This window comes from Natator depressus, chromosome 8 (genome assembly GCF_965152275.1).
Source record: "Natator depressus isolate rNatDep1 chromosome 8, rNatDep2.hap1, whole genome shotgun sequence".
In the NCBI taxonomy this organism is placed as follows: Eukaryota; Metazoa; Chordata; order Testudines; family Cheloniidae; genus Natator; species Natator depressus.
Window position 1 is genome coordinate 101,484,088 of NC_134241.1, and position 14,516 is coordinate 101,498,603.

At 47.7% G+C, this 14,516-nt stretch overlaps 1 protein-coding gene across 2 annotated transcripts in view; it reads right to left on the reverse strand.

The window, feature by feature from the left end:
• The window catches only part of RAD54L (RAD54 like), a 124,532-nt gene that overhangs the window by 2,069 nt on the left and 107,947 nt on the right, over positions 1–14,516 (reverse strand). For both annotated transcript variants that reach the window (XM_074961815.1, XM_074961816.1), the window contains 11 exons: positions 12,665–12,953; positions 11,948–12,072; positions 10,333–10,483; positions 8,302–8,428; positions 6,643–6,717; positions 6,247–6,377; positions 3,196–3,306; positions 2,636–2,759; positions 2,205–2,283; positions 1,920–2,099; positions 693–856 (listed from right to left, as the gene is read on the reverse strand). In XM_074961815.1, coding sequence (XP_074817916.1) covers positions 693–856; positions 1,920–2,099; positions 2,205–2,283; positions 2,636–2,759; positions 3,196–3,306; positions 6,247–6,377; positions 6,643–6,717; positions 8,302–8,428; positions 10,333–10,483; positions 11,948–12,072; positions 12,665–12,953 — 1,556 coding nt within the window. The remainder of the gene's footprint in view (positions 1–692; positions 857–1,919; positions 2,100–2,204; positions 2,284–2,635; positions 2,760–3,195; positions 3,307–6,246; positions 6,378–6,642; positions 6,718–8,301; positions 8,429–10,332; positions 10,484–11,947; positions 12,073–12,664; positions 12,954–14,516) is intronic.

Below are 14,516 nucleotides of genomic sequence, written 5' to 3' on the forward strand. Positions count from 1 at the left end.
TGTGCTTGAAAAGCTTTGGGAAATTAAAAGTAACTTTCACTTCCCCGTGATATCTTACAGCCTCTCACCCTCCCGAGGATGTAGGTGGATGCATCAGCAGGGGTGGTTTGAGTACTTGTCCGATAATAGAAACTTCCATGATAAAATGAGAGGGTGAGTAGGAAGTGTCCGTTTCCTTATGATTAATGGAGTGTTGGAAATGGAAGTCCACCCTAGACACACTCCTCTCCTCTACCTCCCCAGCAATAGAGAGAAAGATGGTCACATGGTTAGGGCACTAACCTAGGATGTGAGGGTCCCAGGTTTAATTCCCTGCTCTGACACAGATTTCCCATGGGACCTTCAGTTAGTCACATAGCGTCTCTGTGTCTCAGTTTCCCCTTTGTACAATGCGGATAATAGCCCTGCCTTGCCTCACAGGAGTGTTATGAGGATAAATCCATTAAAGATCATGAAGTGCTTTGAAATCTACTAATGAGACATTCTGTGTAATATAATTATCTTCCTGCTGTACCAGCAACTTCTGAATCAGCAGATCAATAACTTCACGAGCCTGAATGGTTCACTAAGAGGTTCTCAGCGAACCAGAGGGCTTGCATCTCCACCTACAGCCTCTGTGTCCGTCATGAAGTCAGCCACTGTTTATGCCATGGTCATTGGCTATCCTAACCCATCAGTGTTTATAAACGTACTTGTCATGGGTATCGCTGGCTGTGGTCTCGTTCAACGTGAACAACTCCTTCAGCTCTCCTAGCGAGAAGTGCCTCTCCACATCCTGCTCCTCATCCACCACGCAGCTGCTGAGTGCCTTCTTGTGGGTCTGACGCTGGAAAATCTTCTCCTCAATTGTTCCTGTCTATGAGAGAGAACGGCCAATGGGATTAAGGGCAGCATGGAGAAGGCTAAAACTGGGATCTAGCCAGTACGCTGGGATTAAGCCTTTATCTGTATAAAAAGTACCATGGGGTCTTTACTGGCCATAAGTGGTCAGAGGTTCAATTCCACCTCCTCCAGCTGCCCAGAGCCACCTTGCTGGGGGCACAGGTTCAGTGCAGAATCCAAGGGACGCATCATCACCACTACCTCATGCAGTGCCCTCAGAGGGCTACCAGCACTGACCCAGCCCAATCCCGCTTATCTTGCAACGTGACACGATCACAACATGAGGTGATGCGGCCGCAGGCTGTAGTAAAGAGGCGACATGCAGGAAAACCAATCAGAGTACACAACTGCTACACGACGACACCAGTGTTTGGAACTCCTGCCAGAGATTCCCCTTCAGCGGCATGGTCCCAAGGGCCCTGCTGGTGGGAACGCAGTGGCTGTGGAGGGCAGTGCTGTGCCACAGGGGTGGCTGGCAGAGGAGAGGGAGTGGTTAAAGCTCTGAATATGGACTCGCAGATTCTGTCATCAGCCCAGTTAGTATGGCAGTCCTGGGCCTTGTGGGCTGCAGTGTCACAGTTGCACAGATACCCCTGAGAACAGGCATGTAGGAATTCCAACACCCTTTCAATGGGGGAGGGGGGTGGGGGGTTTTGTTCATAACAACCAATGGGAGCACATCTACGGGAGCAGCTGTAGGGATCTACTACAATTATGGGAACATGGTGCCCTGCCAACAGCCATGTCTATACCCTGCCACAAAAGATTAATGTCTTATTTATAAAGCTTTCCCCATAAGCCAGCCACCATTAAAGAGCCAGGGCCCAAAAGCAATCCCATTGAAATCAATGGCTAAACTCTCATTGGCTTCCATGGCAGAAGATTTGAGGCCTGATGTAATCAAGTGCAATCCACGCCACATGGCTACAGACACTAAAAGGTTCTAAGCCACAGCGTCTCCTTCCAGTTGCAAGATCATCTGCAGACTGGACTATAACCCATGTCCCAACAGGGTTAAAAGGTAACTCCGGACTCACTGAGAGCAACCTGTAGATGTAGCAGGTCTTCTTCTGGCCGTCTCGCCACACTCGAGCCATGGCTTGTTCGTCATTGGCCGGATTCCAGTCTGGGTCAAACATGATGAGTCTGTTTGCCCCAATCAAGTTCAAGCCGCAGCCACCTGCTTTGCTGCTCAACATGAAGACAAACTCAGGGCTCTGTGGGGCAAGACATACTTAGATTAAATCCCTGCCAGCTGTCACATGATCACACCTGCGAAGACTGGCAGGACCAATGACGTGGGTCCGGGAAGCTCTACTTACCGAGAGGCTGTTAAACCGCTCTACGATCTTTGCTCTCTTTTTAATGGACATGGTGCCATCCAGTCGGACATATAAATACCTGTCACAGGACAACAGGATGGTTAACGGGATCAGATCATCATAGCCTTTTAATAGCCCTGGTTTTACAATGATAAAACCCAAGAAGAACAGAAACAGTTCTGCAAATGGCCTTGTGTTTGAGTGCCAGGCTGTAGGCCTCTATAGAAATGGACACAACTGTTCTGCTGACTCACCCTGGAAGCCAGACCTGATGGGTCACATTTAGTTCCATTTCCAGGGCCTCCCTCTGAGGCTAGAGTTCAGAACAGGAGGCCTTGCAGGGAGAAACCTAAAGAACAGCCACCTGAGGATAAGGTTTATCTTCCAAGTATAGTCCTACAATAGTTACATCAGTAAGACCAACGACAAACCTCCTAGTCCTGCAGAGCTTCTCAAAGAGGTCCAGTGTTTGGGTGTAATTGGAGACCAGGACTACCTTGTCGTTGCTGGTGCTTCTAGTCACAGCCAGGATGTAGTCCAACACTAGCATCTTTCCTGGAAGGAAGAAAAGTGAACCTGTTGTTAAAAACATCCCATTGCCAATATGTAGGGAGGCAGCACAGTCCAGTGGACAGAGCATTGGACTATCAGTCAGGAGACCTAGGCTCTATTCCTAGCTTTGCCTCTGTGTGACCTTGGGCAAGCTACTTAATCGCTGTGTGCCTGTAAAATGCTTTGTGCCTGTAAAATGTGCGTGTAAAATGCTGTGTGCCTGTAAAATGTGCGTGTAAAATGCTTTGAGATCTACAGATGAAGTGAGTATTAACTGGGTTGGAGAGGACACATGCAGAGATGTGCACAAGATCAGCCTCTTCCTAAGAGGTCACCCCAAAGTATCCCTGGTCACTGCATAAGATTCCATGCTCCCTGTCGCAGGGGGCCACCCTCTCTCAAGCAATCGATTCACACAGCGGAGTTACAGTGTGGTTACCTGACAGCTGGGGCTCCAGGGACTTGGGACTGTAGCCAGCAGGGAACAATTCCAGTGCTCCTGCAAACCCTTCCTCCTCCTCCACACACTTCTCATAGATCAGGGCAGGGTCTGAAGAACAAACAAAATCTGGAAACCACTGTGGTTTTGTGAAGTTTGTAGAGCTCCCCCCTGAGGAGCGAAGCACGACTGCGATGGCACCAAGACGACTGTGTCCTTGTCATTGTACTGACTGTATAATTACATATAAACGCAGCATGAGAGTCACCCACCCCCACTGGCCTGTCCATCTGGCTCCCAGATCTGCTGCTACAGCTTCCTCCCTCCCCAATCTTACTTCATATCCTACTGCCAGGATCACTCCTTCAAACACCCAGCCCAGGGAGTTGCATGATGACCATGCTCCCACGGCAAAAGGAAGGAGAGTTTGGCATTGCTAAATGACCACCTCTCAGGTCAGCTGAGGAGCAGCACTGATGGGCTCTGTAAGGAGCACGTGCATTCCAATCTGGCCAGAAGGACGGAGGTTAAAGCTGGGAGACATCAGGGGAAAACCCAAGAGCTCCAACAGAATCACGGATCACGTACTGGGGAAAATAACCAGCTTAAAGCATTTTCTGTGGGTGGGCCTCATGGAGACCCACAGCAGGTAGCTCCGTTTACAAAGGACTTTCTGTTGCACCTAGCTGCAGTAGTAATGCATGGTTCTCTTGCCAGACCCTTGTATTACACTAACTGGTCACCATAACAGGTTGGTAAAAATCACTGTGCGGCACTGATATTGCTCGGGTCACAGAATCTGTAGATGTCTCATATGGAGTCTGGTAACCACCTTTCTGTACACAGTGCTGTAAAATCCCTCCTGGCCAGAGGCAAAACCCTTTCACATGTAAAGGGTTAAGAAGCTACGGTAACCTCGCTGGCACCTGATCCAAAATGACCAGTGAGGGGACAAGATACTTTCAAATCTAGGGGGGTCAAAGGGTTGTCTGTCTGTCTGTCTGTGTGATGCTTTTGCCGGGAACAGATCAGAAATGCAAGCCTTCCAACTCCTGTTAAGTTAGTAAGTAATCTAGTTAGAAAATGAGTTAGATTTTCTTTCGTGTAATGGCTGGTAAAATAAGCTGTGCCAGAGGGAATGTACATTTCTGTTTTTGTGTCTTTTTGTAACTTAAGGTTTTGCCTAGAGGGATTCTCTGTTTTTATTACCCTGTAAGGTATTTACCATCCTGATTTTACAGAGGTGATTCTTTTACCTTTTGTTTAATTAAAATTCTTCTTTTTTAAGATCCTATTGATTTTTCATTGTTCTTAAGATCCAAGGGTTTGGGTCCGTGTTCACCTGTACCAATTGGTGAGGATTTTTATCAAGCCTTCCCCAGGAAAGGCGGTGTTGGGCTTGGGGGGATATTTTGGGGGAAAAACGTCTCTAAGTGGGCTCTTTCCCTGTTCTTTGTTTAAAACGCTTGGTGGTGACAGCATACGGTTCAAGGCCAAGGCAAAGTCTGTACCTTGGGGAAGTTTTTAACCTAAGCTGGTAAGAATAAGCTTAGGGGGTCTTGCATGTGGGTCCCCACATCTGTACCCTAGAGTTCAGAGCGGGGAAGGAACCTTGACAGAGTCCATTACCCTCGAAGGCCAGGAGAGTCTCCAGACGCAAGAACTACAAGATACCGATCGAATACTACAACGGTTCTTAGCCAAGAGGCTGCGGAGCAGCAGTACATTGGTCCCTCTGCATTGTCTTCCTCTTTCTCTAGAAGCCCAATCCAGTTATGGGACCAAAAATCACCGGCACACCTCACAGCAGCTTGCTGTCTCCATAAAGCAAGCTGACAACCCCCTGGGTCTTCCCCCACCCCAGGAAAAGGGTCAGTTGTGTGAAAGAGCAGCACCAGGGAAGGAAGCAGCTGCCTCCAGAGGGCGCCACAGAAGAGCATGGCAATGGTGATTAGGGCTCTAACCTTGCATCCACTGGAGTTTTAGCACCAATTTCAGTGGAAGCAGGACTGGGTTCTAAATGACCCTGGTTGGCTTCCCCTCTTCCTCTGCATCAAGGTCAAGCTCCTCATCCTCACTTCAATGGCATCACAACTCTTCCCTGCCTACAGCTGTATCCTTGTCTCGCCCAGCACCCCCTCTCGCCTCTCCTCCACCTACCTGGCTCCGGTTTCCTTCTCCCACCTGTAGTTTTGCTCCTCTCCGGTATGCCACCCCTTCTGCTGAGAACTGTCTCCCATTCCCTAGCCATCAAATTTTCTCCATCCCTTCCCAGCTCAGCACCTACTTCTGCAGGATCTCCGACAGTGTCTCTGAGTGCCTGGGGCTGAGTGGGTACATCCTTGTCATGATGTACCTACTGCGTAGGGCTGGGCAGGAAACGGGTTTTCTGTTCTGCAAATATTCTTGAGAGTTTAAAAATTCTTCCCACCCAAAATGGGGAAGAAAAATCAAAATCTCAAAATTCTTTTGAGAACCAAAAAACCAAAAAAGGTTTTTGATTCAACTCAATCGAAATGTTTCCTTTTGATTTCGACCTTTTTTTCATTAATGAAAGTTTCAAAAGAAAAAGTCGTTTTGAACCAGAAAAACAGAATATTTGGTTTAGACATTTTCAAAACTTTTTCCCCCAAAACATTCTGGGTCAGGGGAGTCATCAGAACCAACCCTGCTTCACAAACAGTTTCTATTTCAACGAATTGGAATTTTTCAATGACAAAATCTTTAGTCAAAAAAATTCCCCACCACCCTACTGCTGGCTGTATTTGAGTGAAGCAATGTTGCCCTGTAGTGGCTGGACCTCTTAGCACTCCTAGCCACAGGAAATCCCTTTTGGGTCAAGTGACAGCGACCTGTGAGAGTCAGGAGGCTCAAGGGTCTAGTTCCAGCTCTCCCGATGTGGGGGTGATTTGTACAGGGAGTTGCATCAGATGGAGTCATTACATTACAAGCTCTTTGGAGCAGAGAGCTGGGTTTAAGTGTTTCGTGAAGCTCTGCATCCAATGCTCTGTAGATAATACAATAATAGCATTAAATCAACCTCTCACTCACGGTTACAGAGCTTCTTCAGGGACGTGATGGAGGAGAGAGACGACACGCTGATCTTCCCCTCCTTCAGCTCTTCGGCTGGCTTCGCTTGCTTCAGGAAGTGTTTGTACAGCTCAGTCTGCAGAGGTGTCAGCCTGAAACAGAACAGGGGGCTTAGCACAGTGCGGCAGGTCTGGGCAGATCCACAAGCTGATCTCAATCTTCCTCCTCCATCTCTACTATAGTTTGTTTGGGCCACAGAAACACATCCCTCACTGGGGAGAGCCTTAGTCCTACACAGATTCCATGACGAGACACCACTAAAATCCAAGACCCGAAAGTCAAGACTATTTTTTCTGAGTTTAGCCTTTACTTTTGTTCTCTCTTTTCTGTCCTTGCTTTGGGCAGACTGTCCCATACCTGCAGCAAACCACCTGCTCGATTTTCACGGGTAGGTATTTGGACAGGATATCTGAAGTTCTCCTGATCAAACATCTGCAATGAAGGAAACGGGGATTAGAAACACAGATGACATGAAGAACAAAAAGCCATTGGTGAACTGCAATATTGTCCCTGACTAACATGACTGTGCAAGTCCCTTACAATCTAGGCCCACAGTGCCTGAGAAAATGCTTCACACCCCTACCTTGGCAGGTGTGATCAGCCGGGATGGGTGTATGCTTGGGTCCTACATGCAGACGGGGGCAGGTGTTTCTAGGCTGAGGGTTCTCTGCTGTGGAAGTGCTCCACAGTGTAGTTCTATGATTCTCTCTCATGTGCTGCCTTGACTATAGGCACCACTGATTTCAATTAATCTTTGACCTCCGTGTCCTCTCTCCTTGCTTTTGTATCATGATTCCAGGATGAGCGAGTTACTGAAATCTGGGTGTGCACACTGAATGGGGGATAGTGGGGAACTCCCCAAGCAGGAGAGACTGAACAGACCCCAGAGCACCAGCTTCAAATCCCCTTCACCATGAACAAAAGCAGGGGCCCAGCAGGATCATAAGGAGTCCCTTCTACCCCTCCCAGCCACATGTTTCACTGAGCCTTTTTACTGCCAGGCGTGTCAAGGTCATGGCCAATTTTGCAGAGCGGCCGTACCGTGTGAAATTAAATTGACCGTGAATATAAACTGCTCTATGGCATTTGCAATGGTTGCAAAAGCTTATATAGAACCAAGACTTCAGCAACATTGTGAATGCCGAGGAGACTCTAGTGAGGGCTCTTCTGCTGTCAATCAGTTACCTGTCAAAGATTTCGTTAGCGTGGTTACTTATGATTCGTAATCAGAAAAGTAACGGTGTAAAAAAATGAAACCATCTTACAGTGTGACCGAGTGGACAGAACACTGACTGGGACTTAGGAGTCCTGGGTTCTATTCCTAGCTCTGCTACTGGCCTGCTGGGTGACCTGGGGCAAGTAATTTTCCTTCTCCGTGCCTCAGTTTCCCCATCTGTAAAATGGGGGTAATGATACTGACCTCCTTCGTAAAACGCGTTGAGATCAGCTGACAAAACATGCTAGATAAGAACTAAGTATTAATAATACTCAAGAGATTTACTCCTAGTGCCACAACGTCTTACCTAACTGGCATGAATATGGTTTATTCTTGTGAGCCCCACAGAGCCAACACAGCTATGAGAGAGTGAGCTGGGTTCTGTTCTGTCTCATGTATCATCATGAGAGTTGACAGCCGTCTTAGTTGTTGAATCTTTATCGTAAGGGTTGACGCAAGAAGCAGAAGGAAAACAGTGGGATGCTAAGGCACCAGATGGAGTTTGAAACATGGGACAATTAGAAAAATCGTCCTTTGACTTGTAATCTGAATACACGTGATGAACTGGGATTAGCAGGAACCATGAGTGTCATTCCGACAATCCCTTTGCAGAGTATAACTGCACATTAAATATATTCCTCATGTCTTAGTGTTAATAGGGCTTTATTGACTCATCAGCTATTCAATGCACAAAACTCGCAACAGGACTTCTTCCGACACCGTACTGGAATCTTCAAAAATGGCTGTATGTGGGAAGGGGTTTATGCTTCGCTTTCTGGGGAGAGGATGTTAGAACTCACCTGTTCACAATGCTGATCAGCTCTTTGAGTCGCTCCTCCCCTTTATGCCTCTCTGCTTCACTTGCATCTGCATCCCTGCCTTTTAGGATAGGGATTTCAAAATGCTTTTTGAACTCCTGCGCTGTCCCTGTCCGAAACAGAGGGGAAAGGTCAAATGTTACAACAGCATCTCATCTGCGGGCATGTGGGCCTTTGACAGAAAAGAGGATTTCCCCTCCATCCCAGGCACTGCCAGAGGGTTGTGGGCCCTGGATAGAAACACTTCAACCCTAGCTTTTAACACTTAAACCCTAGCTTGTCACATCAGAAATAATTCAGACAATGCTGGTGAATGTGAGCAACAGAATAACATTTAACATTTATATAGCATTTCCATCCCCAAAGGACTTTACAAGTATAATTAATCCTAACCCCCAAAAGGTATTAGCCCCATATTATAGCTTGGGAAACTGAGGCACAAATAGGTTCCATGAGTTGCTGAAGACACGGGCCAATCAATCACGTTGCCGCCCTGTGCTAAGTCCCCAAGCCAAATCGAAACTCATGGAGAAAAAGAGGAGGAAATACAAACACCTTCTATCCCCATCCCATCCTCCCTCTGATGAAATTCTGGGGGCAGAATCAGACACAGCCCACATATTGCTCTTGGCCTGGGGAGAGAGTTCTGTGCATGAAGAAGGGATAGATTTAATGCCACGCCATTATGTTTCACAACAAAGAGACCAGGGCCCTCAGAATAACAACAAAACATAAAAGACTGATTTATGGTTGGTTTATTTATTCTTGCCCTTGAACAGAATGTGGCCTTTCTGGGACAAGCCTTCGCCCTCCCTGCCAGACAGCATCAGAGACAATCTGAACCTGTTGATGCAGTGGAGAACATAAAACACCAACAGATTAGTTATATGCTTTGCTCTTCAAATAAACCAGACCATGGACTACCAAGGGCGGTGGACACAAGACGGAGCCCAGAGACAGAATGTTTTAATCTGCAGAAGCAGCCATAAGAAGCATTAGATCCGCCAGCAAGGAGGAAATAGAAACAAATCAAATCATGCCTCTGTTCAAACACTTTTCTCCTTTCCCCTGTAAATAGGGTGATGAGGTGAACCCCAGATTCACAAGCTTCCTAATCTTTGGAGGAAACAGTCCCAAACCAAAACCCTGGATGTGACCACCACTGGACTAAGAAATCAAGAGGAAGGGTGGTCTTGTGGTTAAGGCAGTAGGCTGGGACTCCAGATCAGTGTTCAGTTCCCAGCTCTGACACACAATCCCCATGTGACCCACGGCAAGTCTGTCTGTGTCTTGGTTCCCCATCTGTGAAATGGGCATAATTAAGCCTTCCTTTGTCTGCCTACTCTATTTAGCTTGTAAGTTCTTTGGGGGCAAGGACTGTTTGTTACTATGAATGAGTACAGCACCTAGCACATTGGGGCCCAATCTAGTTGGTGACTAGACACTACTGGACTACAGGTACTATAAACGAGGATAATGCTTAGATTCACATTTGAACTTTGCAGTTCAGGGCCATCACGAAGGCCAGTGCTGCTAACTTCTCCAGCACTGGTGGCTGGGGGAGGTCCCTGCCAGCTAGGCCACCTGCCTCTTGATTCACAGTTTAGTCTTGAGAAAAGAAGACTGATGGGGGTCTTGATAACAGTCTTCAACATGTTAAGGGCTGTTATAATGAGGACGATGATCGCTTGTTCTCCAGGTCCACAGAAGGCAGGACAAGTAGTAATGGGCTTAATTTGCAGCAAGGGAGATTTAGGTTAGATATTAGGAAAAACGTTCTAACTTGAAGGGTAATTAAGCTCTGGAACAGGCTTCCAAGAGAAATTGTGGACTCTCCCTCCTTGAAGGTTTTTAAGAGCAGGTTGGATAAACACCTGCCAGGGATGGTCTAGGTTTACCTGATCCTGCCTCAGCACAGAAGCCTGGACTTGATGATCTCTCAAGGTCCCTTCAAGCCCTACATTTTTATGGTTCTATAAGCTGCACAGGGGTTAACACCGTCACGCTCCTTACCTAGGATGCCCGAGTTAACGAAGTGCACCAAGCTGAAGTATTCGAGCAGGTCATTCTGAATGGGGGTCCCTGAGATGAGAACTCGCCGTGGTGTGTTTAAGCCGTCCAGAGCCTGGTATGTTTGGTTTTCAGAGTTCTTCAGCCTGTGACCCTAAAAAGAAAAAAAAAGTAAACAGGAAATCCCATGGCACTTTGTGAGAGGAAGCAGGTCTGAGAGATCTCTGTCAACGCTGATTTATTTGAACTGTAAGTTTCTCAGGACAGGACTGTCTCTGTTCTGGGTATATACAGCACCTGCACTGCGAGGCCCTGCTCTATGACTAGTGCTACCCCTAGGTGCTACCCTAATAATAATTATTATATGGCCCAAATTAAGCAAACATTTCGTTTTCTAAAATGGGGACAATATCCCCTAGCTCCCAGCAATAGCCAGGATGGTTAATTTATCGCTATTTGTAAATTGCTGCAAGATCCTTGGCTGAAAGTTGCTACTCAACGGCAAAACATTAAGGTGCCCAGATACCACGGGGAGGGGCACAGTATAAATACGTAGATAGAAAAGAACGTGCTCCACTTTCAGGATCATCTCAGTCTGCATTACAGCGGATACAGAACCAAGCCACCGAGTGTCACTAGCATTCAATGAAACTCCTCTAGGGGAGGCAGAGGAAGTAGTAAGTGCATGGGCAATGTGCTGTACAGCTCTTCATTGGTCTGGGGCTGGGCACAGGCTTGCTTTGCTTGTTTTCCCTTCAGGGAAACGGAGCTCTAGCACAAATGTGAAGCTGGATACCGATACACAGCATCGGAGAACAAAATGTTTGAATGGAACTGCATTTCACTCGTGTGAAGGCAGCTCCCGAAAAATCCAGCCCTCGCTGAGTAGAATCCAGCACCTGGAGAGTACGAACTCGTTAGCCTAAGCAAGGATCACTCACCTTGCCTGTTCACACATTCTCCCCCTGTATCGTCAGCCCCCCCATCCCCATAGCAGTGCCAGGAGACCACTCAGAGGCTCCCCTTCAGGCAAGCATTCGCACTTACAGCTCCTCCTGCTAGCCCAGCGCTCAGGAAAGAGACCCTTTCTCACACGCAAGAGTCCAGTGCTCCAGTAGGTCCTGATCCAACTTCCATGGATGTCAATGGACGTTTGGAGCAGGCCCTTTGTTCCCTAAACTTTACTGTGTTGTCCTCAGCATAGCCGACACTTGACCTTCTACTGTTTGGGGGACAAAGGTTCAGCCTGATAACACACACAATGTATACAACATATGGGAGGCAGCATAATCTAGTGATCAGAGCAAAGGATTGGGGGTCATGAGACCTGACTTGCAGCATGAGCCTGGGTAAGACATTTAGCCAATCTGTAACTCAGCTTCTCCATCTGTGAAGTGAGGACAGTGCTACTGACCGCCCTTTGTACAGCACCCGGGAAGCTCTGGCTGAAAGGGGCCTGGGGCTGGATATTATCACACACTCCATTTGTGGGCTAGCAACCAAGAGCACTTCCAACACAGGGATGCAAATGCTGCCAGGCCGTTCTGATTATTTCTCCATATGAAAGCAGAAAAAGCTCAGCACGGGACTAAAGAAACACCAGCTGCCGTCTCTGTACCTCGTCACATATGACCAGCCCAACGCTCCCCTTCTGGAGAACTTCGGCGTGAAGGCGGAACGTCTCATAGGAAATGATCAGGATGGGCGAAGGCACTCGCAAGCCGCGCTGGTTCATAAAACCGGCTACAGGAAGGAAGAGGAAGACGTGAGCGGCACAGAGAATGGAAAAATATTTGAAAGCCAGGCAGAAGATAAGTCCAGGGGAGTCTTTCCATTTATTCCAACTGCTTTTGAGCAGACCCTAAACAAACCCATCTGAGACACTTCCCCTTTAGCATTCTGAGACGCTTCTCTCCATTGGCTCCCTTCCCTGCAGGCCTTCTGCTTCCTCCTCTTCCGCTAATCGCCCCGTCCCTTCCCTTTACCTCCCACTCAACGCCCTTTGGTCCCTCCCTCAGCCTCTCATCCCCTGCCCTTTCCTGTGCTGGCTGCTCTCCAGCAGAGGAAGGCTCAGAAACCGCCCTAACCAAACACACCCATGTGAATCCCATTGGGGGGTTCACACCAGGAGATCATCCACTGAACGAACACAGAGATGTAGGGGCCTGAGCCAAAGACCACTGAAGTCAATGGAAAGACCCCCAGTGAATTCAGTGGGCTTTGGCTCAGGCCCTAGATCTTTACATCAGCTGTTGAAGTGTCTTTTCCTTCTGCTAGAAGACTCCCCTACAGACTGAGAGACAGACAAGCCAGCTGCATGTAGTTGCCTCCACACCTAGTTTACGGTCTATCTCGTCTTTGGAGCCTCCGTCGATGGCCAGTGGCTGAATCCTTCCTCCGAGCCATTTGCCAACTTCATTGTACCAGTTTTTAACCAGGCTGGAAGGAGAGACCACCATTGCCTTGTCAATTTCAGGCTTGCTGTCGGGGCTCTGACGCAGCAGCGTCCACATCAGCGTGATGCACTGGAGGGTCTTGCCCAGACCCATCTCGTCAGCCATTATGCAACCATGGCTCCCAGGGATCCGCCGGCTCGTGACACATTCCCAAAGGAACTTCACCCCCTGCATGAAAAGGGGGGCTTGTTGATTAGAATGGACTTGTGGATGCAGAACGAAAGCCGTGTGCAGTAACGCAGTCTCACTGCATTGTGGGTCTGAGGTTATCATACACAGTATCTCAGATGTACACAGCACAAAGGAACTGGAAGCACTATACTAACTATATAGAGGAATCCCCAGAGATGCTGCTGAAATGCAGCTACCTCTGGGGCGGACAAACCATACAACTGGTTAACAACGCACAGCAATGCTACACACCAGTTTGAGACAGGAAGTGAAGAAGTATCCAACTGAAATTACAAGAGAGACATTAGGCATGCAGAATTTGATTGCTCAGACTAGCGCCTGCATACTGCACTGACAGGTACATGAGGAACACCTAAGATGGTAATATATAGTTTGGCCTGGACACTGGGGCTACCATCCCTACTCAGAAGAAGTGCCATGGGATCTTACTGACAAGTGGTCAGGATCTCTCCTGAAAGACAGTGTCTCCAGCTATGTAGCTGGAGACAAGCACCGTGCTGGCTTACACAACTGACTGGTCCAGTTTTGACTCAGAAAGGAGAACACAAGCTACTGAGCTGCCTAAACCAACCCCTGCAGGTCTCCCATCCAGGCACAAAGCTAACTTAGTTTGGAAGGTCTTAAGAACTCACAGGTTGCACCCATACAGCCTCTGGTTATAAGTCTACCGCTGATAATGTCCTGTGTCCGTTATGATCCTCAACAGCTTATTAGGCACCTCGCCTGTTGTGTGGGGTTTTTTTGTTTTATTTTAACACATTAGCCCTGGGTTTTGCTGTTTCTGGTATTTAGGACAGGAGATGTTTTTCACTGAAACGCATACATGCAGCTACACTGGCTGACTCAGGATCCAAATAGATTACTGACAGCTGACATTTAGGAAGAGAGATTTCAGAGCAAAGCTGTGCAGATAATTTGCGGTTAGAGAGTCAAACAAGTTAACGTGCAATGATAAAAGGCCTTGACGTGTGGTTCTATCCTAAACAATGACTGTTGCACTAGGCACTGGGTGCTTTGTAAGCCAAGCTGGGCTCTTCCTGACTGGCATACCACACTATTAATACAAACCCTATGGAGGTGTGTTGCAGGTGAACACCTCTGTATAAATTCTTCAAGGTAAACAGAGATTGGAATTTAGGTCCCAAGCCTCAAGGAGCTCTGTGTAGTGCTCTATGCTGAGTTCCTTGCAGGATCTGTCTGTTCCTTACAATTCTACTGATGATGCACGAGCTAGTGCAGAAGCCACCTCATTTGGCTCTGCGAGGCTAGACTGAAGTAATGAAAACTAAAGTGAGCAGGTCTGACACCGGGAGCAGATCTGTGGAGCGAGGTGGTGTCATTTTTAGACAGTAACTTTTCTGATGTAACACATAACGTGGGGGGAATATTACCATCAGGAAGCAGGTAGATTCACAGATTTTTAAGGCCAGAAGTATGATCATCTAGTCTGACCTCCTGCATAACACAGGCAGAGATTCAACCAAGGGATTCCTGCATCAAGCCCATAACTTGTGGTTGAGCGAGAACACATCTTGACTT